The sequence below is a fragment of the Lutra lutra genome, chromosome 13 (genome assembly GCF_902655055.1).
Source record: "Lutra lutra chromosome 13, mLutLut1.2, whole genome shotgun sequence".
Taxonomy (NCBI): Eukaryota; Metazoa; Chordata; class Mammalia; order Carnivora; family Mustelidae; genus Lutra; species Lutra lutra.
In genome coordinates, this window is record NC_062290.1 from 85,262,833 (window position 1) to 85,290,319 (window position 27,487).

The window sequence follows — 27,487 nt, forward strand, 5'->3', positions numbered from 1 at the left end:
TGCTGCGGGGAGACCCCAGCTCACACTCTGGCTACAGGTGCAGGTCCTGCCACCACTGATTCCGTGGCCAGGAGCAAGATTCTGATTCTTCTGTGAGTCCGGGTCGCCTCTTAGGTAGAGCTGGTTTCCGGGCCAAGGTGAGCAGCCTTAGGGCCTGGCACCGGGTGGTCCCTGAGGTGGAAGCCAGGCGAAGGAGGGGCCCAGGGACTGTGTACACTGTCCTGCTGACCTCAGGCTGGCCCAGATGCTGCGGGAGGCGGGAGGATGTGGCACAGCCGGGGAGCATCAGAGCAGCCTCCCTGATGGAGGTGCACTTGCGTGGAGGCGGAGCAGGGCTGCACGAGAAGCCCTGGGACCCAGCCAGGCCCAAGTCGCTCCCCACAGCCTTTTGTGTCGTTTCTACTCTGGGCACCACCTGGGCTGTCTGGGACAAAATCTACCCTGGTGGGGAGGGGGGGTGCCCATCATGCAGAGACAGGGGTCTGGGTATTTCATTCCGGGGATGGAGGCTGTCGAAACTTCTGAAGCTTAGCTTAGGTCCCCAGACGCCTGCCCATGCTGCCCCCAACTCTTTTCTTAGCTGGCAAACCCCTGAACATCCCTCAAAACCCAGTTTGGATGACACCTCCCCCGAGAAGACTTCCTGTCGCCCCAGGGGAAGAATCAATTCCTTCCTCACCTTCGCTGGCTCTTAGTGGTGGGTCACACAGGATCACAAAATGTCAGAAAGCAGCCTCGCGTGGGACTGGATGCTCCCCAGAGGTGGGAACCAGAGCATCTACTTCCCTTCTGAAGGTGCCAGGCGGGAAAGGGACACACTTTCTTTGCATGAAAGCCACTGCCAAGCTGTGTGCCTAGGGATACTTCTCCCTAGAGGGGGCGTCTTTTTTCTAATCGGCACAGAGACCTGAAGTAGACCGTGAGTGGCCCCAGCGTGAACTTGTCAGGTCGGGATGATGAAGGTGGCCATGATGGCTCTGCCCCTTCTTGGTGTGTGATCTTGGACAGGCCACTTCACCCCCAACCCCCAGACCTCGGTTTTCCTCATCTGTAATCCGGAGCTGCCACCTACCGAAGTGGCTTTGAAGAGCAGATGGGACAACAAAATGAGACAAAGCCGGTGAAGTCCTGAAGGCCATCTCAGAAGAGGCAGCTCGCCTCAGAAATCAGCCGTGCTCACTGCTGCCTCCTAGTGGTGGGCGAGGCAAGAGAACCAGGAAGAAGTCCCAGGCCCAGGGCGGCCAGAGGGGCTGAGAGGAAGGAAAGGTCCAGTGATCTGAAGTCAGAGGAACCCAGGTTTGCATCTGTCCCTGCAGATTCCTGACTGAGGGGCACCTGCCTAGTCCCTCTCCTGGATCATAGCCCCTGCCTGACTGGGCTACCGCAGGGACAGAGAGATGAGGGGATGGCACACAGTAGGTGCTCATGAGATGACCGCTCCCTTCTTCCCAAGATGGCGGTTGAGATGCGCGGCCGGGCTACAACTCTGGCCGAGGCCCAGGAAGACCCAAGCCTCTCCCAGGCCTCCTGGGTATGGCAAGATCCCAGGGATGACATGGGGCCCACAGGCTCCCCAACGGTGCCTGGTGTTTTGAACCAAAGCTTATCTGACTGTCGTGCCCATCCCAGTCAGAGCACTGCCCTGCCCCAGACCACCGAAACCCACCTTGGAGGCTCTGCTTTGGCCCCAGAATGTAAACAGGCAAAGGGAGCTGGAAACTAATTGCAAAATTTATTCCAGGGCAGCAAGGGCTGGGGAGATTCTTAAGGGCACTTCTCATTTTGGGGCTGTGGGTCTCTGGCCTTGGCAGGGGTACATGTTTCAGTGGGCAGGGGCGGGGACAGAGACAGGGCGGTGAGAGGCAAGGGGGGCATGGATGCCCAGTCACCTCCAGCTGGGCAGGCTCAGCACAAGCTGCAGTGGCAACGTGGAAGCAGGAAAGACGGTGGACACCCAGCCCGGGGACCAAGGAGAGCCAAGGCCTCCCCTAGTGCCTGGCCCTGGAGAGTGTCCTTCAGGACACAGGGCAGGAGGAGGGCAGGAGGAGGCCAGGGAGCGGAGACCCAGCTTCCAAGGTTTGCAGCAAGGGATCCAATGGGATGGGGCCAATGCAGAAGGGGCTTATCAGCAGTGTCCCCCGTCTGGAGACCCATACACCCTCCTCAAGTTCACCCGTATTCCCACACACACAGACTCCGAGCCCCGACAGGCCATCCTGCTGTTCATCGAAGGAGGGGCAAGCAACAGCTCCTCTCCGGACCGAAACAATGGTCCAGCACTACCCACGGGGTCCTTGGCACGCGGTGTTTGGAGAGGAACCGTAGGCTGTACTTGGGGCTAATCCTCAAGTCCCCGCCTCAGTCCTCAAATCCGTTCCCTGCCCCACCCCCTACTACATAACCACCTTTCCAAGAGTATCTAGATTACTAGATTAAAAAACGAAACCCCCAAACCCACAAACCTCTTGACTACAGCCTTTGCAGACACATACCAGCCTGGGCTGGCCAACTATGGGTGGGGCTAGAATGTTCTAGCTCCCCGGCAAGAGAGGGATAGAAACTTCTCCTTCGGTGGGAGAGGGATAGAGAGAGCTGATTGCGGAGAAATTCTTTTCAGATAGCATGTCACAGTTCTCCCCTGCACGAGTCAGATGGGGGGTGGAAGGGCTGGGGAGGCTTGGTCCTAACCTGCCCCCTAGTGTCCTCTAGGCCCCACAGTGCCTGACCAACTTCGCCAACTCAGTGACCCCTCGTTGACAGAACAGAGGGCTGCCCTCCTGGTCTCTGGGAAGGAGTTCTGGAGACCCTCTCTTCTCCTCCACTTGGTGCCCCCTCAACGTCCCTCTGCTTCTGTTTCCCGGAGAGGGGAAAGGGACAACTTGGGACCCAAGGGACATGGAGGCCCACCAGGGAATCCCGAGCCTCCTCCCCGGATCTGTGCGTCCAGACTCCAGGACAGACAGGGGAGCAAGGGGAGGGTGAGAGGGTGGTTAGCAGCCGCCTTCACCCGGGCCCTCCGAGCCGGGGCCACCCGACCTCCACCAGACCCCGTCCCCCCTCACCCACCTTCCAAAACACGGGGCTGCCGAGAGCGCAGGGGCAGGGGCGTGCAGGGTGGGGCTCTTGGGCCGGCAGAATAAACTCAGTCCCCTGGAGGGCCTGGGGGGGGGCAGAATAAACTCAGTCCCCTGGAGGGCCTTGGGGGGCGGCTGCGGCCCCGCCCACCTGCCCGGCCCCGCCCCGGCCCCGCCCAGCCCAGGCTCAGGTCTGCTTGGCCTGCAGCATCTCGATGAGCAGGTTGTTACGCGGCATCTCATTGCCCAGGTGCTTGTGGTACAGGTACTCCTTGGCCTGCATGCTCAGCGCCCGCACCTCCACCAGGCACAGCAGCAGCTGCTGGAACTTGTCCCCGCAGTGCGGGTAGTGGCACAGGGTGTAATCGAGCAAGGCGGCGTTGGCCTTCTCCTGAGCGTCCTTCACCAGGCTGTGGTTATTCAGGAACTTCACATCTGCAAAGGGAGGGGCTCCGTCACCATCAGCAGCCCATCGCATCAGCCGCCGTCACTGGCAACGCCAACGCCAACACCCCCTAGAAGCACCAAAGACACGGGCGCCACTACCGTCAGAGACGCGACCAGGCCTCCCATCGCCACCATAGCGCCACCTCAGCGGTGGAGGAGCACAGCCCCCAGCATCCATCGCGGGTATCGACAGCCCCAGTCCCTCCCAAATGTGGCCACCGCCGCCACCATCCCCCCCAACCACCACAGCCGTTCCTGTCACCACCGTCAGCAGCTGTCCCCAGCACTGCCCTCTCTGCAGTTATCCCAAACATGGCCACTGCCACCATCACTCCCCCAACCACGATCACCTGCCACCATCATGACTGTCACCATCACCCTCCCACTGATCAGGATGAACACCTCCATTGTCTCCAAAACCATCCCCACCTCACCAGCTGTCTCCCTGTGCATGTGACAGGTGACAACAGTACCTACTTCACAGAACTGTCGGGAGAATTCAGAGACATGCTCGGTGGGAAGTGCTTGGAGAACAGTGTTGGGCACGTAAGAACACGTATGGGGTGACATACTTGAACACAAGAATTGTCACCACTGTAACCCCTACTCTCACCCCACCATGATCAACACCAATCCCAGCCCGACGGTCAGAACCATCGTGGGGCGCCCGGATGGGGCAGTTGGTTAAGCTTCTGACTCGATCTCAGCTCAGGTCTTGATCTCAGTGTCATGAGTTCAAGCCCCACGTGAGGCTCCGTGCCAGGTATGGAAACTACTTTAAACAAAACAAAAAACCATCCTGTTGCATCATCCCTCCGTCACCATCAGTGGACAGGCCCAATTCTAGACAGCGACAGGCACTCCTCTTGTCTACTGATCAAGAGCCTCCAGTACCACAAGGAGATTCTCTCATGGGGCCGTGGGGGGATGTGGATGCTCATGGCAACTGCACTTATGGGGGGGCACCCGGGAGGGGTCACGCATGGGAGACACGAGCAACGGAGCAGACATAACACAGAGCAAACGGGCAGATCTTTAAAAGCATAGAGCCACATGGAAAAAAACAGAAAAGGAAGGTCCAGAGTTCAATCTACGAGGCAAAGCCGTCTACATAACTTAAAAATGCTTGCACAGAAGCCTGCACATTATGTAGAACAGGGACAGAAGGAATCCAAGTTAACATGAAGGCGTGGCTGCCTGTGGGAGAGGCAAGGGCTGCCCGCTCTCCACGGACCGGTGAGCGCTTGTGCCAGGGACAGAGGAGTGTGACCAGTGCCTTCTGCACACCCAGGAGAGGTGCAGTGGAGACACGAAAAATAAATGTCTTTGGAGAGAGGCGATTGGGGCTCAAGACCCAGTCCCACCAGTTAGGAGCCGTGGCATTGTGCCCTGTCCCCTCCTGGCCCGCAAGGCCTCCTTCCTCTGTGAAGGGGGCATGCCCACCTTGCGCAGGTGCCTGGGCCCCCGGGGGCACCCAGAGAGGGTCAGTTTGTCACTCAAGTCCTCATCACGGCTTGGTGGGTGTCTCTCAGCTCCCGGGCCGCACCCCCAGCTGGTGCCTCGCCTGGCGACTGAGGTTTAGCAGGAATCTACGGGATCTGTCCCCCAGCCCCAAATCTGGCCCGGCCTGGCCTGTGAGTCGGCCTCCAGTGGTTCAGGCAGTGTCATCCGTCCACTTCCCTTCTGCCCCATCCCCATCAGCTCCGTGGCTGCGGGGGAGTCTGGAGCCCAGCATGTGCAGCCCTTGGCCCTTCTAATCCCGCTTAACACCCACTGCGCCAGGAGGGCTGATGCTCCTGGCAACCCTGATCCCCAGCCGCCCCCGGTACGCCGGCTGAGGGTTGTGTTGTCCAAAGTTGGATTTAGGGAAACCTGAGCTGGGCCCAAGGCGTATGGCAGGATCTGGCCCCGTCCTCCACCACCCACCCCTGGCTGCCTCACCTCCCTGCAGTGAGCCAGGGTCACTTTCTCCCTTGCCTCCCCATGATCACCATGAGCCCATAAGGCACCTTGGTGCCAATCAGAGAGAAGTTTCCCCTTGTCCACAGAGACAGTATGGCAAGGGACTCACAAGCAGGATATCAGCCCCTATTCATCCCCTGCCTAGGGGCCCTTGTGCAGTGAACAACATGTTCAACTGTGCATTGCAGCCCTGCTCCTTAGCCTGAACTACTCCAGACACACTCAAAGGTCATGGGAAGCCTCTATGAAGCTGGCCTCCTAAGCACAAGAGGTGGCTACTGGCCCATCCCTGTCCCAACCTGTTTTCATCCCATAGAGTCCTGTCTACCTTCACCTCCCACCCTCACCTCTCCTCACTGCTCCCTCACCGCCCACCCCCCACCCCTAGCCCAGGCTGGCCAATTCTCCTGATACCACCTTCTGACCATATGCAATAGGAGGCTGAGGGTCCAGAGAAGGGTAGGGACCAGCTCAAGGCCACACAGCAGTAAGGGGGCCCAGAGGAAACAGCGGGGGTGGGGGTGGAGGAGGATGGGCTGGGATGTTGCAGTAGAGGCAGGAGTGGGAGGGGGCTGGGAGGACCAGAGCCTCGGCTTTACCAGGATTTACTGTTCCCCACAGGGACAATGGGGTGGAGCGCAGGGGGTGGTGCGGACAAGGACAGCGCTCAGGGACAGCCCCCACTCTTAACTGTTCTCTGGACCTCTCAGCTCTCTGCAGCCTCGAGACCTCCACCGCACCCATGCGGTGGGCTACTGGGCTGGGGAAAGGAAGCCATCACCAGTTAAGCCCCAGTAACCACCCTGCAGTGTAGGTGCACCCAGGTTCCCGGGCACCCACAGGGCATCGTGTTCTAGCTCAGTTAATCCCCAAAGACACCCAGGCAGGCAGAAAAGGGCTTCCCCCAGGCAGGCAGAAAAGGTCTTCCCCCAGGTGCAGGGACCATGGGGTGTGCCTGGGACACCAAGGAAATGCCAGAGTCTGGACACAAAGCCAGGTCTCCTGGCTCCAAAGCCTGGTGGGTAAGTGCAGGCAGCGTCAGGCTTGGACATCAGTTCCTGAGAGATGGGACATGAAAACTTTACGTTTCGTCCAATCCAGGAGACCTGTCCAAGGGCCTCCACCCCCAGGATCCTAGGTTTCTCAGGCTACTGTGGACTCCAGACTCCCCTTCCTCCTCACCCTAGAGGAGACCACTGTCAAGTCATGCCCCCTCTCACACCTCCCCGCACCCCCCTCCAAGGGACTGTCGTGAAGATTCTGTGGAATAATGGGTGTGACAGCCAACATCCCACTGAACGCCACACCCTTCTTCCACTAGATAGGGGGGAGGAGGAGTCGCACAGACCTGGAGGTGCCCCCTTAGTATGTCAGGGGTTCAAATCCCAGCTCTATCACCAACTGGGTGACCTTGGGCAAGGCCCTTCCCCTGAGCTGTTTGTCACCTGCGAAATGGGAACCGGGCCTGATCTGTGTGCCCAGCTCTGGGCCCCCGGGACACCGCAGGTTGGAGATGGGCCCAGGGGAGAAAAACCTGCTGTGTCCCCCCCCACCCACCCACAGCCTGCTTAGCCCCAGCAGTCCGGGAGGCGGGAGGGGGCTGGGAGATGGCACCCCCACCTCGGAGAGCAGCCTGCTAGTGCTGTGGAGCTGGGGGCCCCCAGGTTCTCAGAAAAGCCCCCTTTTCACGGTTTAATTGAATATTTGAATAATCCTTTCATTCCAGCGAGGCATAAAGAATGTTGTCCCAATAGCGGTGACTCAGGCAGGCGCCCCCGCGCACAATGGCCCCTCGAGTGGGGCTGCTATTCAGGCCGCCTTTTGTTGGCGCGGAGCAGTGGGTAAATTGCAAACGCTTAAGGGAATGCTGCGGCGGCCGCCTCAATGGGAGTCAGGAAATCGAATGTTAGGTCAATCCATTAAGCTTCGATTAAGTCCTCTGCGGAACAATGCCAGCCGGGCCCATCTTCATAAACACCGCGATTGCCAGGAGAGAGGCACTAATTTTAATTAAACCTCCTTACCTGCCTCCACGCCTGCAGGGAGAATGCTATTTAGACGCCAAATGGCACCCTTCTGCGGAGGCAGGCAGGAAGGAGGCGCTGAGGGGGCTGCAGGCGATGGGGAGGGGGGGGGGGGGGGACAATTGTCACAAGGGACAGGGCTGCCCAGCCCAGGGAGGCACTGCCCCAAGGGTGATGTCCAGCATGCCAGGTGGCGGTCTAAGAGCAAGTGGCCATCCCTCTCTGGGCTCCAGGTCCCTTAGGGACTTATGCCTGGGGCCTGGGACCATGGGAGAGCCACCCCCCCCCCCCTCCACCTTCCAAACTCTAGGCAGATCTTCCCTCTCATCTTCCCCAAACTTGTCCACTTCACTCCAGCTCCAGGTCTAGCCTCTTGCAGGGCTCTGGGCTGCCAACAGCCAACCTTCTTCCCTGCAGCAGCTGGAAGGACCTTGCTAAAATGCAAATGCGATCATGTTACTCCAGCTGAAAAGCCTTCCCAACGGAAGGGTCAAGGTCCTTGGCCTGACATTCAAAGCCTTGCACAGCTCAGTCCCTGCCCGCCTCCCCAGCCTCCGCTCCACCCCTTCCCTGCCCCACACCACAGCAGACCTCCCGGATTCCCCATCTCTTTGCACACGCTTTTGCGGCCGCTTGCTTTGTTTCACCTAGAACACTCCTACTCATACTGCAAGGCCCAGCTCAGAGGTCCCTCCTCCAAGAAGTCTTCCTTGATATCTTAAGTGTGGGGTGGTTTCTTCTTTTTGGCCCAACCCTGATCACACTGGCCTGCTCAGGCTCCTCCTGGAACCTGGAACTTATCAGCCGATAGCCTCGTAGCTCAGCTGGCCTCCTCTCTTACTGTTCTCCCAGGAGCTCAGGCAGGTGCAGGCACCTAGGCCTCCTCCTCCTCCCCTCCCAGATTCAGCCTCATTATAGTTTCTGACCTGCTGGGCTGGGCGTTCCCCCACCCACCTCAGCCAGACCTGCATCCCTGTGATAGGGCACTGTGCCAGACAGCACGCAATGAGATGGAGACTGACTTGATCATTCACTTCATTCATTCGTTTCTTCCTTTGCTCACTGGTGGTAATGATGGTGAGGAGAAAAACACCACCAGTGCACATTCCAAGCATCCAAGCGATGCACTGAGCACTTTGGGGGAATTCCCTCTTGAAATCCTCATAGCAAATTAAGATTATCAGGATGGTCATCTTACAGATGGGAAAATAGAGGCTCAGAGAGGAAAGTGACTTGCTCAAAGACACACAGCCAGAGAGAGAGTTCAGATTTAGAATCCAGGTGGTCCGTCCCTGGTTCCCATTCCTAAGCACTGTTCCACTGTGCCTCACATGTGTGAACACACACACACACACACACACACTCTCTCGCTCCTGTATCCAGCCCCTCCAGCCTATGCCAGCCAAGCCCTGGAGAGTGTCCCTGTCTCTTAGGCCCCACTTTGGCAAGCAAGAGGAAGACTAGCAAGAAGGAGGGGCCAACACTCTGGTTTCGGAGTTCGGCCACTCACCTGGACCCTGGGAAGAGGGCTGGGCTGGGCTCTGCTAGCCTTATCCACCCCCCACCTCCCATACAAGGAGAAGTCCTGTATTTATCGCCTGGCTGAGGCCAGAGCTGCACTGGGCCTGGTAGTCCCAGCCCCCGAGGCTTTATTGGAAGAGGGGCAGGGGCTACAGGGGTGTGCCTTGGGCTCTGGGGGTCTAGAAAGCCAAAGCAGGGCAGCAGCTCACAGGGAGGCCTGGCCAAGAAGGCTAGTGGCTGGCAGCCCACCTTCCACCCACCCTACCTCTGGACCTCCCTGGAGGCCTCCTGATTAGTGTCAGGTCAAGAAAGCAGCCCGTCTGCCACAGATCCCACACTTCAATTCTATGCGCACTCCACATCCTTCCTGTCTCCAAATCTCCCGTCACTCCCCAATTACATACAGATTCTTTCTATGACGGGACATGGAAAAAGCCACCAACCCATGGAAGTTCATAGTTTGCTCATGTGTGAAAACAGTGATACAACCACAAAGGCACAAACACGCACATGCCTCCTGGAGTCTCCACACCCCAACCACGCGCCACCATGCTCGGCAGCTCACAGAGACACGGCTCGGAGGCGGGTCTCGCTGGAGGGAAGAGAGGGCTTCCCCCAGCTGAAGACAGCCTGGCCTGGGCCTCAGAGGCCCCTCCACGGGTTCCAGGCCACAGCTCCTAATTGGCTGCCCAAGATTCTGTCCCCAGCCAGCACCATGGTTGTCCCCTACCAAGCCCTGTAGCCTTGCACGGAAACCCTCCAACTATTGCAGTAGTGGGGAGAGGAGACCGGCCCAGGAACCATAATCAACACTCCCTTAATACCCGCTTAGCCCGCCCTGCTCTCCCCAGTCTTAGGCAGGCGCTCCCTTGCCTCACCCGGGCTAGGATGTCAATTACCACAAGATGACATCTGAATTCTGCCGCTTGCCAAGTGACAAGGCAGTCCGCCCCTCCATTCTGACCTTCCATCCAGTCTACACCTCTGCTGAAAGCCTGATCCCTCCGGCAAACTCCTATTCATCTTCTAAGGCCCTGCTCAGATGTCCCTCTTCCAGGAAGCCTTCTAGGCAGAGCCCTTGTTCCCCACTCCGAGTTCCCCATCTCTGTCCCTGCCCCGGCAGCACGAGCCGGAGGCCTCTACTGGACTGGGAGCCACCTGAGAGCAAGGACACGTCCGCGTTCACAGCCCTGGGGAAGCCCGGGAAGGCACGGATGGCTTGCTAGGGGAGGGAGGACAGGAGGCCAGACTGAAGAGAGCCCGAGCAGGGTGGAGGCTGGAGTGGTGCTGGCTGGGCAGGTCAGGAGGTGATGAGACAGACACCCCAACCTGACTCAGGGCTCGGGGCTGCTGGGCTGGGCTCACCCTCTGCCACTTCCCTGCTTTACTTTCCTCCTCAGCCCTATCACGGTCTTCCGGGCTGTACATTTCACTGACCATTTCACTCATGTCTGTAGCTTACTAACTGGATTATGCTTATCGTCTCTCCCGGATAGGGCTGGCTCGGCGACAATAGGAACAGGGAGACACCCTGTGTCCCTGGTGCCTTGCAGAGTGCCCATGCTCAGCACGTTTATAGAACGAATATATGAGCGAATGAATGAGTGGGGAGCCCAGAGCCGGAATCTGGGCGCCCCCTAGAGCAGGGAACCTGGAGAACAGGGACCCCCAGGATGGGAGTCAGGAAACAGAGCCTCCCCAACTCACACAGGCCTTTTTCTGGAGGCGACCTGGGCACTTTCTCTGGTGCTTCCAGCCAGGAATTTACCGAATCTCCGGAGTCCTTCCCCACAGAGGGGCCAATCTTAGACCGGGTCTTGGTCGGCCCTACTTCCAAACAGAGAAACTGAGGCCCAGGGAGGAATCAACCTCCATTTTAATAGCCGGGCCCCGGGCCAGGTCCCTTCATGCCCTGACTCACCACAGGAGGGGTCCGGCGCGCCTCGGAAGCCCCCTCGGGGGCGGAGCCTCCCGGAGCTGGGCGGGGGGGCGGGGCCTCCAACCTCGCCCCCTCCCCACCTCAGGTCGCCCTCCCGCCGCCGCAGGTGGGCAGGCGCACTCACCGAGGCTGAAGAGGATGAGGAATTTGAGGCAGACGAACTCCTGGCGGTCGAGCTGCAGCGCGTGCAGCTGCAGGACCAGCTCCTGCGCCCGCAGGACCAGGCTGTGCAGCAGGGACCCCGCCTGGGCGGCCACCGTGCTCAGCTCCACCTGCGCGGGCGGAGGGCAGGGTCAGGGTCGGGGGACACGGGGCGGCGGGGAGGGGGCGCGGCTGGCAGGGGAGGGGAGGCCCGGAAGGAGGCTGGGGAGGGTGGCCCCGTCCCTGGAGCTGAGGGGGTGGGGGCCGCTCCCCGCGCCCCAGAGACCCTCCAGCCCCACCACGTGGCCCCGCCTCCCCAGGGCTCCTCACTGCCGGGCGAGCTGAGGGCCCCACGGCCGCAGAGCCAGCCCCGGGGTCCCTCACGCTCGGAGAGCTGCCGCCGACCCCGTGGCACGAGCGGCTTTTGTGTTTCCTGTGGTGTCTGCAGCAGACACCGCTCGCCCTGGGTGCGGGGGACAGGGTGGGAGCTGGTCCTCCCGGATCCCCGTTTGCCCGGCCACAGCCTCGGCTACGGCCACGGGACTGCCCGGGCCCGCACCGCCCACATCGCGGCCGCTCAGACTGGGGACGTGGTCACACCTCAGCTCACGTTCACACACACCTCCCGGCCACACTTGCAGGGCGGCTCCAGCCATTTCAGGAAAGTGAACGCACACACATACACACAGGCGGTTGTCTGGCCACCTCACAAGGTAAGGGGACAGACACGCACCAGTGTATGAGCTTCCACATGGGGTGACAGGCAGATCTCAACCACCACAGGCTTACGTGTGTGGAGATCCGGCCTCAGAGACCTCGGCCTGCGTGTTGACCTCGGCCAACAAACGCGCTCACACCTCAGACTCTCCTGTCTGCGCTCCCCCGGGGCCTCCAAGCCACACCCTGGGGACCAGCATTCCCTGACCCTGGAGGCCCCCGGTGAGAACACCCCCGGTGAGAACAGAGCATGAGGACCAACGGCCTGGGTTGGAGATACGGGATGGGGAGCAGGGCCTCAGCCTCCAAACCCCACCCCGGAGTGCCTGTCAACCGCTCTCCTCAGGTCTCACCCTTGGGAGTGATGCTACCCCCACCAGCCTAGACCTGGCATCAGCCTCCCTTCTTTCTCTCCCTCCTTCCCTCCGTCTCTCCTATACCTCCCTCCTGCCCAGGAGGGGTCTTCCTCCTTCAACTGCCCTCCCGGGTCCCCAGCATTACTCAAAGGCCTCGACTTCCTTACCCCCCATCTCTCCCCCTCAAATACAACCTGAATGAGGCCTTCCTCACTTAAAACTCTCCTGTTGCTCCCTGCTTGATCTCAGGAGGTCCCAGCTCCTATGCTAGGGCCCATATTTCCCTGCTCAGAGCAGGGTGGGGAGCCCTAACTCCTTCACCCATTCCTTCATCCACCCAGGATTTAGGGCCTGCCCCAGCCTTACCGCTTGCCTCACAGGGCTCCTGGTCCTCCAAACCCACCTACTAGCACCCACATACCGGCAGCGTCTGGTAACTCAGAGGTTCTAAACATCCCCCTGTGTGCCTTTGTCCATGCTGTCCCCTCTGCTGTGACAGGGGTGGGACTGGCCCCCACCACCCTTTACAACCTGACCAACCCCTATGTGTTCTTTCAAGACCCAGGGCCACCTTCACCTCCTCCAAGAGCATCCCTGACCCTCCCCACATCCCTGAGCTGCTTCCTCGGGGCTGGAACCTGTCGAGGTCAGGGCCAGGGCTGGTGAGGGATGTGGGGCATGAACTTGGGGAAAGGGCTGACATTGGGGGTGCCCAGGGCCAGCCCTGGAGAGGCCTAGGACCTCTTCTGGGCTCAGAATTTTGGAAGCATCCTTCAGAGCATGGTACAGGACATAGTAGGGTCTGGTCACCTCCTGCCCGGTGACCAGCAGGATGCTGCCCTCCTTGCCGTGTTGGATCTGGCGGTAGATGTGGTCGAATACCAGCAGCTCGCTCCAGCAGTTCTGCAGCAGCGTCATCTGGTCGGCCACCTGCAGGGAAGAGGCACGTGTGGGGCTGGGGTCCAGCCGGGTTCGGCCGGGGACCTTCCTCCCACCCCTGCCTCTCCCAGCCCACGATGCAGAGGCTCACCTGGACATGTGACCTGGGCAAGCTGCTTCCCCTCTCTGTGCCCTTTTTGCTTATCTGCCTGCTTCATCAAAGGGTAGCAGGGATCAAGCAAAAAAAAAAAAAAAAAAAGCTACTGGCAGTACTCAGAACTCCGACGGGCCTGGCTGCAAGCCCCAGCTCTGCTCCTATAAGGAGTATGACCTTAAGCAAGTTCTATAGCCTTCTGAGCCTCAAGTCTCTCACCTGTGAAGTGGGCAAAGTATGGCACCCGGTGGGGGGTGTCCTTCCGCCCCAGAGGGTTAAGACATTCTAGCACCGCAAGAGTGGACACTCGTGACCATGGTGAGCGGGACTCGGGACCGTGGGATGCCAGAGCCAGAAGGGCCCTCAGGCATCCTCTGGCCAAAACTTCTATTGTTTAGATGACAATCTGCTGCCCAGAAGAGGCAAGGAACTATCCTGGGATCACAAAGAGGTAGAGCAAGGCCAGAACCACGGCTGGCCTTCTCAGTCCACAACCCTCTACAGTGACAGATACCGCGCTCTCCTGGGTGCTCCAAAGTGCCCGGGGCACAGGGGCCCGCAGGTCACCCTGGGGAGACATGCTACAGACGCCAGTCCCTCCCAGCCCCCGCGGCTCATTCGCCGGCCACCATCTGCCCAGCTGGTACTTCCTGGGCACCTTCCTGGGCCCTGCCCCGTCATGAGAGCCAACTCTGACAGCTACTAGTCTCTGTGCTACAGATCCATGCCCCTAGGAGGCTGGGACAGTCCATAACCCCAGTCTAAGGAGAGAAGACACCCCAAGGAGTCAAATAACTTGCCCGAGGTCACACTGCCCCGTCTGGTTCCAGACCCGCGCTCTGAACTGCCTGGGATGGAAGAGGACCCAGCCTGGCCACCCAGGAGTTCACGGCTCACTCGTTCCCTCCCCCACGAAGCTCCCCTCAATCCCTTCTCCTCCCGAGGTGCCCTCACCATCCTTTGGCTGTGGCACCTGCCACATCTGATGACTCCAGTTCACTTCTCTGCCTCCCCTAACACCTGTGGGGTCTGGGAAGATCTGGGAAGGCAGGGCTGGTGTCCAGCTCGTTGCTGGGCTCCCGGAGGAGGGGTCGGTGAGCAACTGATGAACGCGTATGTGCTCCCAAGATAGGCACAGGGAGCAGAGAGGGGCTGCCCCCAACCCTGGGGTCCCTCGCCGGGATCCAGGCAGCCTCTGGCCTGAGGGGAACTAGCAACGCCCAGTGACCAGCTCTCTCTTCTTGGGGATTGAAGCCCCCTCCTCCCCTCAGTTCCCCTCTCCCCCGGGGGCAGCCTGGGGCCCATCCTCAGGCGGATGGAGGCGGAGAACAAGTGCACAGAGAACGAGTGAGCAGCTGGTCAGGCTTCCTTTGGGCCTCGCCTGCCCACCTTCCCACGGGCCCGCCGTGGCTGAGAACAAGAGGGAGGGCCTGTCTCTGTCCCGCTCTGAGTCACCAGCCCCCCATCTTCCCTTGCTCACCTGGTCTCTGTGTCAAGAACCTGTACACCTCTCCCCTCTCCTCCTAGCAGAAAGTGCTTCCTAGAGCCCAGCTATGGTCAGAGCAAGAAGCCCGGCTGGGGCCCTAGGCTCAGCAGCAAGGAGCCCTGGATTGAAGGGGCCAGGAGAGAGGAAGACCTGGACAAGGGTGAATCACAGAGACATCTCTCCTATCTCTCCTCAGGAAGTGGCCAATCCCAGAGAACCACAGGCAGGAGGCCTCCCCAGCAGTTTGTAAGGAGGAAGGCAAGGCTCGGGGAGTGCCTGTGACCGGGCCCACTCTCAGCACGCCTGCCCTGGCCTCCTCACCCCTCCTGTCATGTTACAGATGAGGAAACAGAGGCTTGCCTAAGGTAACCAGAGGTAACCAGAGGCCCCTGATTGGGCCGGGCTGCTGGAGGGCCCCAGGAAGTCCTGAGGCCCGCATGGAAGGCGCCTGCTAGGAGTTCAGTGGCCTATCCTGGGCGACCCAGATGGAGGCAGAGAGAGAGAGGGAGGATGTGCGGGGCTGGGCTCTGCTCACCCCTCACTGGGGCCCTTGGGCCTGGCTTAAAGGAACAGGGGGGTGGGGAGGTGGAAGAGAGAGATAAAGGGGAGAATTAGGAGATAAGCAGGCTGAGCTTCGGGCAGAAAGCAAGAGGGGTCACAGTGACCCGGCTGGCCAAGCCCTGGGAGCAGACTCTGTACCCAGACCTCAGACCCCAGGAGTGGGGGCAGCCCTGCCCGCGGGGCTGATAGGGGTGGCAGGGCGGCCAGATGCCATATTGGCTGAGCCACGGCGCCCTGTCCCTCTGTTCGAGTCCCCACTCAGCCACATATCCTCCTCTGCCCTGATTTTCTGTTCTGAGGAACTAGAAAAACAAATGCTCCCTCCTTTGGTTAGAGAAGATGTGTGAGCCCAGGGGCCTCTGTTGTGAAGGGCTCTGTGGCCCCGTGGCGGGCTCTCCTGCAAATCCTGCCCTCGCTGACGTGCCCATCTACCCCTGGCCAAACGGACTTGTCACTTGCTCCTCCTCTAGGTGGACAGATGGACACATACCAAACTCTCAAACACTGCCCACACACAGATGAGCATGCACGCGCGTACACACACACACACACACACACACACACACACACACACCTCTTTTTATTTCAAAGAAAACCAGAAGGCCCTCGCTGCAGGCCCCTCTCCATAGGAAAGCAGGTGGCTAAGAGCCTCACTTAACCAAAGAGGCTGGTTTTCACCTTGCTTCGCTTTCTCCCTAAGCAAAGGTTCCTCCTCTGCCCTCGGACCTCCCTGGCACCCGGGGAACAAGGACGTTTGCCGGCGGCCTGGCCCTGGGGTCCCTCGCCGGCCTGGTCTGTCTGCTCAGCCTCCCAGCCGCCCACCCCTCCCGCCAGTCTGCCATAAATCCTCCCAGAGCCTTGACACTTCGCAGCCTGCCCTGGAGAAGGGGTATTTATGGGTGCCGAGATGACCTCCCTCCCAGCAGGCTCCCCCCTGGAGCCCCCCGGGGTCTGATCTGTCTGGCAGCCGAAGGCCAGCGGGCTCTGTAACTCTCCGGTGACTGACATGCCGCGGGCCGGCCAGGGCGCGGTCCCGGCGGAGCGGTCGACCGGCCGTCGTTTGTCAGGCCCGGAGTGACAGAGTTTACTGCTGTTTAATGAAACCATCCATCTGAGCCGTTCTCTTGCCGATCGGGGGCCTCCCAGTTGGATGTTGAGGGTGAAGTGATGTCAAAATGGGTCATTAGGCACTCTCGGGGCTCACCTCCCCCTCCCTGACTCCTATGGGCCATCCTGCCCGCCTGCCCTTCCTGGGAACCGTCCCGAGAGGCTGACGGCTTAGGCGGACACATGGCCCTCCACCGAGCAGAGCAGCAGGGACAGGTGTTTCTGCCACCTTGCTGCCACACAGTGGCTTTCTAAGCCCAGGGCAAGGTGGCCTGGCCCGCGTCTGCTCCCGGGACATAGTGCCCAGGGGAGCGTGGGTAAAGCCTATGCTTTCGCACTCCTCCCGGCCACCGGGAGCACCTCCTGCAAGTTCAGGTTACAGGGGCAGCAGCAGAGGGGACAGGAAGGACGGGAGCCACCAGTGCAACCTACCAAACTCTCCTGTGCGCCGGGCCCTGTGCGGGTCCGCTGACCCGTCCTGGCTCACTAAATCCTTGCAACAGCTCTACAAAGTAGAAGTTCTTTCAACTTCCCTTATCCTATAGCTAAGGAAACCGCGGGCCGAGGAGTAGTGCCTCGTCCACTGTCACGCCCGGGGTTAGGCAGCAGAGCCGACGGAGCTGGTACTTGAACACAGGCTGCTCTGATCCTGGTCTTTGTTATGAACTTCTCTGCCGTGGTCAGCGCCAACACACCTCGATTGTGTGAGATGAAAAACAGAGGCAGAGGGACATCTAAGCTGGGAGAGGGGATGGAGGAGGAGAACCCCAAGAGGGCGTCCAGGCTCCCGGCATCCCTGGCAGCTCAGCAAGGACTCCAGGCCCTCCCCTAGGCAGAGAGATGTCATCAGCATCACAGGGGGCTGGGTGGCCTCTGGGGAGAGCTCAGCCTCCATGATAGGACCCAGTCCCTGTCCCAGGATGTGGGGCCTATGCCAGCCCTGGCTCCTGGTCCAAGCTCTGCTTCTGACCCTGCCAACCTCTCTGGACACAGAGGACCACCTGAAACTCCCTGACATATGACACCTTTTCACATTTCTAGGTCTTTCCCTATGCTGTTCCCCCTTCCTGGGATGTCCTTAACCTTCTCAGACTGCTTTCTGGAAAGGCAGAGATCAAAGAACACCCTGATTTCCTTAGATAGAGCTTTTTGCCCGGCTGCTGGGCCCCACTACCCCCCTTCCATCGCTCCCAGAGCCCTGGATGGCCTGTGTTGGCACCATCTGCATGCCCGTCTGTCTCCTGCAAAAGCCTGGCTGCCTTGTGGGTCCAATTCATTTCAAGGTGCCCACTGCCCAGCCCACGTGCCCCACTCTCAGAGCTAGAGAGCTCCCCACTCTGTCTCCTAAGATGTGTTCTGCGGGAGGTAGTAGGGGGGTGAATGGTCACCCAAGAGGGAGAACAGGGTCATTCAGCCCCACTCCCACTTTTCTGCTTCCCCACCTCTGGCTTTGCAAACAGACACCAGCCAGGCTCGCTGGACCAGTAGGAAAGAAGTTCCACGTGGCTGACGAAGAGGCCCACTATGGGCTGGGCTGGTACTTATCTGCAAGGTTCCTTTACAGAAGATGGTGACCATGGTTCATATTCCTGGGCTCGATTCAGAGATTCTGGGAAGGGGAAGCAGGAAGGTTTGGACCACAGAGAAGCCAGAAGCAGGAAAAAACACTCAGCAAAGCTGGGACAAAAGCCCTTCCCATCCTGCGTGAAAAACCCCAAGAGACTAGGAAGGCGGCCAGAGGAAGTGCCCTGCCCCTGGATCCAGGGTTCTGGAAAGCCAGGAATGCTCTGCTCCTCCTCCCCTCTGCACAGGGGGCTCATGGGAAGTCTGGAGGGGAAGCTGGCAACCAACGCAAGGGTCCTGGGATCCTCACCCCCAACCAGGGCCTCCAGCCAGGAGTGAAAGGCAGATGGGATTGCTCAAGGTCCCACCTCTTGTCCCATCCATGAGGTTGGCCTAGAGTGGGGACAAGGATGAGAAGTCCCACCCTGCGGCAGATGGAGGGCACATCCCCAGCTCCTCCACTGTGGAAGCAGGAATCATCACCACCAATTCCAGGCCCCCAACCCCATGATGCCTCAAGGGCTTACAGGCCCAACCTCCTATTTTATCCCGCCCGTGGCCAGCCCAGGCAGGCAGTGCCCCCGGCCCATCCGGCCACATGCCCCTGGAGGAAGCCCAGGCGTCAGCATTGACAATGCTGCTCAAGGCTGCAGTGGCCCCAGCAGGGAGGGCAATGGGCCTTGCTGTTTACACCCAGCCCGGGAACAGCCAGGGAGGCTGGCCGGGGAAAACCACACACCAATCAGCCCGGACTAAAGATGGTCTGTCCCCGGCCAGCGAGAAGGGCCTTGCCTGGGCTTGAGCGGCCTCAGAGGTTGGCAGAGCACCCTGTTCCCAGGGAGCCAGGGCCCCAGAGGGGCAGCTCCCAGGCCTCGGGCCCTTTAAACCGCCAGGCAGAAGGACTGGGAACCTCTTCCCTATCTGGCCTCAGTTCTTCCCGCTGCTTTCTTGCTTACTTTCGCTGCAGGTACTTCAATCCAGGGGAAGGGAAGACTTGGGAAAGAGGTAGACGGGCTCCTTTGGGAAGATCGGTGACAGGACTCACAAGCCCGACCTAGCCCCCACTGCACACACAGACCCTCGAGACCAGCCATCATGAACAAGAGACACAGGGACAGCAGGAACTTTCACCTTAGCTGGGAAGGAGAACGTCCACAAGCATTCCAAACTCAGAGATACGAAGACCCCCACCTATGATATTTGAGGCTGGCAGGGATTGGCGGCCTCTCCAAACGGGAGGACAGGATCACTTGTGTCTTCTTCTCGACACTGGGCTAGAGCCAGAGACAGCTTCCAAAGGACTCAGCTAGTCCTTTGGGGGAGCTCAGGGTCTCAGAGGAAGAGAGATAAATGCCTACAGAGACCCTGACCAGAAGAGAACGGAACAGAGACCTAGAGGCCCAGGGAAACGGAGATGCAGAGAGACAGCACATCAGGGAGAGAAGGATAAGAGAAAGAGATAGAGGCAGAGATAAAGCAGCAGAGTCTGTGACTATTTAAATAGAGACTCAAGACACAGAGAAAGAAAGAGAGCAGGAGGGGTGAGGGAGACGGGGGAGAAGAGCAGGGAAAGCTGTGATGGGCCAGAAACACTCCTCAGTGTCCCCAGAGAAACCTCCCTGTGCCCAGATGCCGCCTGAAGCCAGTGGGCAGGACAGCTCCATCCAGAGGTTAACTGGGACGGAGGCTCGGGCGCCAGGAGGACACCCCAGACCCAGTGGCCAGCCAGGCGGGAGGAGGGACTCACCTCCAGCTCCTTGAAGACCATGCACCTGCGTGCCCAGTCCACGATGGAGATGAAGGTCTGGTCAGCCATCCTGCACAGAAGGCTGAAGGGCGCGGGCTGGTCAGGGCGGCCTTTGGCCGGTTCCTGCAGGCAGCCCACAATGCGAGCCCGCACCTGGTCCTCTTCTGGCTCCAGCTGCAGCAGCTGTAGGATGAGCTCGGGCACACCAGGCCCTCCGGAGAAGGGCTCTGGGTAGCCATAGGGTGGCCCAGGTTGCGGGGGACTGGCATAGGGCTCTGGGTACTCAGACTTGATGGCACGGCCAGGGAAGGTGGGATAGAGGTAGCCAGCCAGTGGCCCGTGGGCACCGGGCATGGCCATGGGCAGTGCTGGAGCCCCAAAGTCGCCCAGTGGCCCAGCAGGTGGACCAGAGGCCAGGCCCTTGGGCTCAGGCGCTTGCAGGCCAGGGGGCAGCATGTAGTCCGGCGGCGGAGGGGGTGGGGGAGGCACCCCCATCGGGGGTCCTGTCTCCAGCTTGAAGCCATTGGCTCGAATCTGTGCCTTCTTCTGCTGCTTCAGGGCACGGTCTCGTTTGTACATGGGCCCAAACTTGTTCCGGCCACCCCGCATTCGGTCAGCACGCACAGCTGGGGGCAGAAGGAGAGCGTTGGTCTCAGCCCCTCCAAGCCACCTACCATAAGGCCACACTCACAGATCTTTCCCAAATTGCGTCACTTCCCCCGCTCAGTACCTTCCCGTGGCTCCCTCTGCCCACAGAGGAAGTCCATCTCCGTAGCCTGGCATTCGAGACCCTGTTGGCCCTCCCAGATCACCCTTTCCAAGACCGCGTGTTCTTTCCCCACCGAGTTATCTCTCTGCTCCTCTGGCTTGCATGCGTCCTTCTTCCTCCACGCCCCCCCCCCCCCCCCCCGGCTCTGTCATATTCTTTCTGCCTCAAACCCTTTCCTTCTCTCATGCCTGCCAAACATCCAGCCCTAGGGTCACCACCTCCAGAAGTGTTCCTGGATTCATCTAGGCACACTCCACTGTCCTTGCCCCAGATGTCCTGCCTCTTGTCCACTGTCATCCTGCTGAGTGGTATCATGCCATGTGACCCAGGCTGAGAGTTTCTGGGGACTCAGCAACGGGTTCAGGTGCCTAGTACAAGGCCAAGCAGGGAGACGGTGGCAGGCAACAGGCCCCGGTCAGCCTTCCTCACAGCCTCCCTCCAGTGCCCAGGGTCCAGCGGCTTGCTTCTTGACGGACTGCCCGACTCTGTCAAGCCCCTACTGCAAAATGACTCGGGCTTCCCCCAGTGCCTTCAGATATGACGCTGAGTTTAGGGCTGGCCAGGGTTCCCAGCTGGAAGAAGGGACCTCCCTGGCTCACCAGATGTCCCACCGCCTGGCCAAGAATGTGTCACCAGCCGGACCCAACAGGTGCATCTCTGCAGCTGGAGTGTGGCCCCAGGCCCTGCTCAGACAGGACCCCAGCCTGAGTTCTAGGAAAAGGGACAGAGCAGGAGGGAGAGGGTGGTGCCCAGGAGGGAAGTGTCTCGGAGGTCCATTCAGCCCATCTTCCTGCCACAGGGGTGAAGAACCCCGGCTCTGCTCCCTCGGCTGCATCTGGAGTATAGCTGCTCCTTGCACACAGCTAGCTCCCCTGGCCCGGGAGGACCCAGAGCTGGGGATATTGGGACATTCCCCTCTCATCGGCGAGTCCTTCCTCTAGGTGGCAGGACTTGTGGTCAGCGGCTCCCAGAGCCACTAGGGACCTTCTACATTGTTTGAAAACTTGAGCCAACAGCGCCTGCTCGGCGCACAGCCCGCCGGGGCCAACAGGGCGGACGCCTGGGACTGTCCACCCTCAGAAAGTTTGAGGTTTTCCTGCTGAAACGTTTTCCCTCCCCTGCGGATGGAGGGGGTGGGAGGGATGGGCCTGGGTCCTCTGGGACCCGTTGTTCCCCTTCCCTCATCTTCTCAGGGTCCTCCAGAGAACATGGTGGAAGGACTTTCACCCACTAAGTGATCTGATCGACCCGAGCGAACTTTTGGACGGACAAACATTTGGGTGGGCTGGATGAATGAAGGCTGTGATGATGGACATAATCATATAAATAATGATAATAATAATAATAATAATAGCAGTTGCTCTATACTGGCCTTTCATACAATTCCCTCACACTGACTCAAGAAGGACCTAACTACTGTTAGATCCACTTTTCAGATGGGGAATCTGCAGCTCAGAGAGGTTAAGGAAGTTGCCCAGGATCAATCATCCTGTGTGTGGTGGCCCTGGGACTTGAACCTTGTCTGGTTAAGGTATTAAACACCCTGGCTCCCGTGGCTGTTGGGTGTCAGTGGGGTGTCCTAGGTCTCCTTGCAGAGGGAGGAGGTCGGCCGGGCTCTGCCCTGAGCTGCACACCTTCTCAGAGGCTGGAGAGATGGTCCTCTCCCTGGGGTTCCCTTGCGGATGCCTCTGGACCCAAGCCCGCGGAGCCTGCACGCATTCCCTAGCCAGACAGAGCCATTCCTTACCCCTGCGCGCGCGGAGAACTGGCCTCACCCCACGTGCGGGGCCCACGGCTGGCCCCAGAAACTTTAAGAAGGCCACGGATGCCCTCCTCGCACCCCTTCCACCACCCGCACACCCCCCCGCCAGCCGGGCGGTCAGAGGTCAGCGGTCCCAGGCCGCCGCGCCGCGTGCCCACCTTCCAGGCGCATCCCCACGGTCAGGCACTTCTGGAAGCGGCAGAAGGGACAGCGCTTGCGCTGCGTCTTGTCGATCTTGCAGCTCTGGCTCTCGGTGCACGTGTAGTGCTTGTTGTTCTGCACCGTGCGCTTGAAGAAGCCCTAGGGGAGAGCGGAGTCCGCGCGGGAGGCGAGCAGGCCCCGTGTCCCCCTCCCCGGGCCCGTCCCCGCGTCCCGGCCGCCCGCGCTGCCCCCGAGCGCCCAGCCCGCCGCCCGCCGCCCCCTCACCTTGCAGCTCTCGCATGTGAGCAGCCCGTAGTGGTAGCCGGACACTTTGTCCCCACACACGGGGCACAGCTCATCCAGGTCCTCGTCGTACGAATAGTCCATGCCCGCGGCGTCCGCCTGCGGAGGGAGGAGAGGGTCACTGCGGGCGGGACTCCAGTGGCGGCGCGGCAGACCCGGGGCCGGCGGGGTCCGCGCCCCCACGCCGCTGCCCCTGTCACCGCGCCCTGGGCGAGGCCGCCCATTCGAGCGCCCCGAGCAGCCCGTCCTGGGATGCGGCCGCTGCGGCCCGCGCCTCGGCCCTCACCGGCCCTGTCCCCCTGCTCCTGCTCCTGCTCCCGCTCCGCGCGCCCCCCGCCCCCGCCCGCGGGCTCCCCCCGCATTAGTTTGCGGCGCGCCCGCTCGGGGACCCTCGGTTCGGTGCGCTCGGGTCTGGATTCGTTCGTCTGAGAACAAAACCCCGATTCTGAGAAAACGAGATGGGCTCGGCCGCGGGGGAGACACCGGCGAGCCCGGCCGGAGTGGGGCCTCGAGTGTTCTGCGGATCGGACAGGGACGAAGGAGCCAGAGACAGAGTCCGGGGGAGACAGAGAGATGGCCAGAGCGAGAGCGAGAGACACCGACCGACGCCGCCTAACGGAGCAAGCGCCCTGGGGCGACAGAGACAACGAAAATCCGAGGCTGACAGAGACACACGGATGCCGGGCAGAGAAAACCCGGGGGGAGACGAGACAGAGAGACAAGGAGGTGGAGAACGAGAGAGAGAGAGAGAGAGAGACAGAGAGAGAGAGAGAGAGAGAGAGAGATCAGAGACGCTGAGAGGCAGAGGCCCAGGAGAAAACCTGAGAAGGAGACGCGGAGCCAGAGACACAGCGGTAGACGAGAGACAGCCCGAGACACGGAGAGAGAGAAACCCGGGAGGGAGTAAGGCAGAGAGGGGGACAGAGACACTGGGGGAAAACCTGGAGAGACGGAGGCGCCCAGCAAGGGGGCCGGGGCCGGGAGACGCGCGGGAAGCGGCCGGACCCGTGCGCCCGAGCTCCGAGGCGCGGCCCCGCAGGGCCGGACCCCGCCGGGGACTCGCGCCGAGGGAGGCGGAGAACGACGGCGCCCGGGACCCGGAGCCCGAAAGCGCCGAGGCGCCGGGGCCCCCGGGCTGTGGGAGACAAAGCCCGCGGTAGCGACGGCAACGGGAGGCACAGCCTGTGCCACCGAGACCGAGACGTCGGGCGGAGGGCGGGCGCAGCGGAGACGCGGGCTGTGGAGCCGCAGGCCCGGCGCGAGGCGCGGAAACCTCGGGCGGAGACCCCCGCGGGTCCCGGGGGGCCGAGCCCGAGGCGGGGGAGCGACCTCGGGCGAAGAGCCGAAGTCCCAAGGAGGGAAGCGCGCAGAGCCGGGGCCCAGGAAGAGAGAAGGGGCGCGACGGCGGCCGCGGCCCGCCCGGCGCCCACCTGGCGGCTCCTGCGAGCAGCAGCGCCCCGCGTCCCGCCCGCGCGGAGCCCCGCACCTCCTGGCCGCGCCGCCGCCGGCGATGAGCCGCACCCGGGCGCAGCGCCGCCTGCCCGCGATGACGGCCGATCGGGCCGGGGGCGGGGAGGCGGGGGCGCGGGGCCTCGGAGTCCCCCCACCCCCCAGCCTCTCCACCCCCCGCCGCCTCCAGGGCCGCACCAAGGCGCACCTGGGACCCGGGCCCCTCCGCCTCCAATGCGCGCTGCGCGAACCCGCCTCGCCCGGGCCAGGGGCCGGCCCCTCTATATCAGCGCGTGCGGTATCCGGGGGCGGAGGCCCGGCCCGCGCCCTCCCCCGCCACCTAGCCTGGCTAGCGCCTTTACCCTACCCTCTCCGTCCCCCATCCCCAGCCCGGGAGCCTCGGAATCCGGGCAGGTGCTGGGCGCCTGGAAGCCTCCAGCCTCCCAGGAGGCGAGCCCCTGTTTGCTAATCCAGCTTAGTCGTGGCAAGGGCCACGCTGGGGGCTCTGGTCGTTTTGCAGCGTGGAAGTGGGTAAGGGCGAACGTGGGGGTACATGGCCAAGGCACGGGTTCAAAGCTAGAAACCGGGTTCGAGCCCTGGCCCTGCCGTATTTCCTCACTGGAGACAAGCAAATTTACACACACACACACACACACACACACACACACACACACACACACACACACACACCCTCAGTTTGTTTATCTGCGAAGTGGTAATGATGACTGGACTTCCTTAAGAGTGGGCGTGCGGATGAACCGAAGAGGTGTTGACAAAACGCGCGCCTTAACACTGTGAAGCCGTCAGTAGTACCCAGCTGGGAGACCTGGGGCAAACCGTTTCTCCAACGGAGACCTCAGTTTGCTGGGCCGGAAATGGGAATCCTCCGAGGACTGGCGAGGACCCGAAGCCACCAAGGGCGCGGGAGCTAGGAGAACAGAGGGACCTCTGCCCCCTTTCCGTTCTGAGCCCTTTTCCAGGCTGAGGGAGGGGGAAGGGAGCGTCCGGCATCCCAAAAGGGTTCCCCCGGCTGGGCTACACTGAGCAATTGTTCTGGGTAGGGAAATGCTACCTGATCACTCTCATTTTTCAGATGAAAAAATTGAGACCAGAGAAAGGGGCCTGCCCCCGCCCGCTCCGCGGAGAAGTGTATTGAGATCAGCAAGGCCAAAAAGCCACGATCTTCAAGCAGACGGAGCGGGGTGGGGGTGACCACAGTTAGGCACCCGCAGCAAAGCGCGGATCTGAAGGCTCTGGCCCTTGGCCCTGGCCAACTTCGCCTGGGCCCCCGACTGGAGCCTCCCCCGCCCAGGAGCCTCCCCCGCCACCCGGCTAGGGCTGGAGCTGGCACCTTGGTCCTGCCGGCCATGGCTGGAGAACCGGGGCAGACCATTCCTCCTATCTTTCACCCGCGGAAGAAAGGACGGAATAGGTAGCTGACTTGCTGTGCAAGCTCTGCCAGGTCAGTTTGCTTCTCTGAGCCTCAGTTTCTCGGCATGTAAAATGGAAAAGTCCAGCCCTACGGAAGGGGTCCTGCAGTCTCTGTGAGATGCCATAGATGAAACTTGGTGAGAACAGAAAGAGAGCTGAGCCTGAGTTTAGCTGCAGACGCCCCCTATGGAACCACCCCCACCCCACCCACCCCCCGAAACATGGGCATCTGCAGGAACTGGAGGTGGGGAACTAGTGCCTCTGAACACCTCTCCTTCCGGGAGGGGCCTCAGAAGAGGGAAATCAGGAGGGGCACCACCTCTGTAGGGGAGTGACGGGGATTGAGGGTGAGGGCTGGGGTCTACTGGACATTGCTGAGGAACTCGGGCAATGTAAGCACAAGTCTGGGCTGGGGACCCAGGCGGTCTATGGAACTGGGACCCTCTCCCTCCACCTCTCTCTACCCTGTTTCTCTCCAGAGGCTACACTGTCCTAGGTTGGGAGCCCTGGGATTGACCCGGGCTCCACTGCACCCTCGTCCACCTACCCAGGGAAGGAAACCTTGATCTGCACCAGCCACAGAGCAAGGACTGACAGAAGGACATTGGAGACAGACACACAAATCCATACGAATCCACGGAGACATCCCAGATACACAGGCAGGGAGACCCAGAGACCCAAAGACAGGCCCAGAGACCCAAAGACAGGCCCAGAGACCACGGGCGCATTCCCGGACTGCTAGGCTGCCAGCACAGCCCTGTGGACACTCGGCCGCTAGTAGACTGCGGGACACCACAGACCCCCATGGGGCCTGTCCCCATAGGCCTAGTTCCTCCCATCAGCTGCCCAGGGAAGAAGAGGGGGAAGCATGATGGGAGGGCAGGTTGGGAGTAATCTCTGGCCCCTTCCCTGCCCAGAGCCGCGGGCACCAGTCACCCAGCCAAGCAGGCAGTGGCTGGCCCAGGCCGCAGGGAGGCACTGAGGAGGGAGGCTGGCCATTAGAGGCCTGGGCCCAGGCCCTCACTTACGGAGCGGAAGGACAGCTCTCACGCCGGATGAGGGTGGACAGTGGGCACCAGGGGTCCGAGGGAAGGCTCCGGCAGCCCAGGTGGGGCAGTGGTGACCGTGGGCACACAGGAACTCCTTCACGCCACGGCGGGCGGCAGGCGGACAGTAGGCTGGCCCTGTCCGTCCGTCCTCCTCCTCCCCGCCCTGGCGGGGGGGGGGGCACCGGAGGCCCAATTGGTCTCTGCCCCCACGTGACTCTGCAGGCCTCTCTCCTTCTTTGTTGGTGTTTCTCTTCATTTAGGTCGATTTTTTTTTCTTCTCCTAAAAGAAAAAAAAAATACCCCTATCTATCTGGGGGCCGCGGTGGGGGTGGAGGCCAAGGCACTCTGGAGGCCTTGGCCAGCTGGCTGTTCCAGGCTGCTGTGGGAGCCCAGAGGCAGGGACCCCATGTAGGCGGTTAGGCAGCCCCGCTTGTTAGTGACTGGGTGGGAGTGGGGCCTGATTTATGGGCGGCTCCCCCACCAGGCCTGCAGCCTGGCCTCTCTCCCCTTGGATGGCTACCTCCCTGGGGCCTGGCCCGCTGGGGTCCAGCCTGGTCCAGACAAGGGAGTGGAGTCAGGTCGGGCTGGAGTGGAGGCTGGGGCATGGATGACTTGACCAGGTGGCTCTCCTGCTTTGGCTTGATCTTTTTACTCTTGAAGAAGGTGAAGAAAGGAAGAAGGGAATGGAGGGCAAACAGGTGAGCTGGCTGCACACCGCCCGTGCGCATTCCGTGGTGGCTGCTCTGAATGTCACCATCTGCTGGGGGCTGCTGATACTCCCAGTGGACAGCTGGGGAAGTTGAGGCTGGGCTGAGACTGCCCCAAGGCCAGGTGGTTGCCTATTGTGGTCGCAGGTTGGGCCAAGTGGGTAGCTAGGCCAGGATAGGGCAGGGTAGAGGGCATGG

The 27,487-nt window shown here is 61.0% G+C and overlaps 1 protein-coding gene across 4 annotated transcripts; it reads right to left on the reverse strand.

Moving 5' to 3' along the window:
- Positions 1-3,174: 3,174 nt before the first annotated feature.
- Positions 3,175-26,784, reverse strand: NR5A1 (nuclear receptor subfamily 5 group A member 1). Of its 4 annotated transcripts, none has more exons than XM_047701059.1 (7): positions 26,562-26,780; positions 22,636-22,752; positions 22,368-22,509; positions 19,679-20,304; positions 12,992-13,111; positions 11,092-11,239; positions 3,175-3,509 (listed from the first exon to the last, which is right to left on the reverse strand). In XM_047701059.1, exons 2-7 carry the CDS (start codon positions 22,735-22,737, stop codon positions 3,262-3,264), a joined length of 1,386 nt encoding a protein of 461 aa, XP_047557015.1. In that variant the 5' UTR covers positions 22,738-22,752; positions 26,562-26,780; the 3' UTR covers positions 3,175-3,261. The 4 variants fall into 4 exon arrangements, with proteins under 4 accessions (XP_047557015.1, XP_047557016.1, XP_047557017.1 ...); XM_047701060.1 differs by lacking the exon at positions 26,562-26,780 and adding an exon at positions 24,311-24,343; XM_047701061.1 differs by lacking the exon at positions 26,562-26,780 and adding an exon at positions 24,084-24,150.
- Between the last annotated feature and the right edge of the window lie 703 nt (positions 26,785-27,487).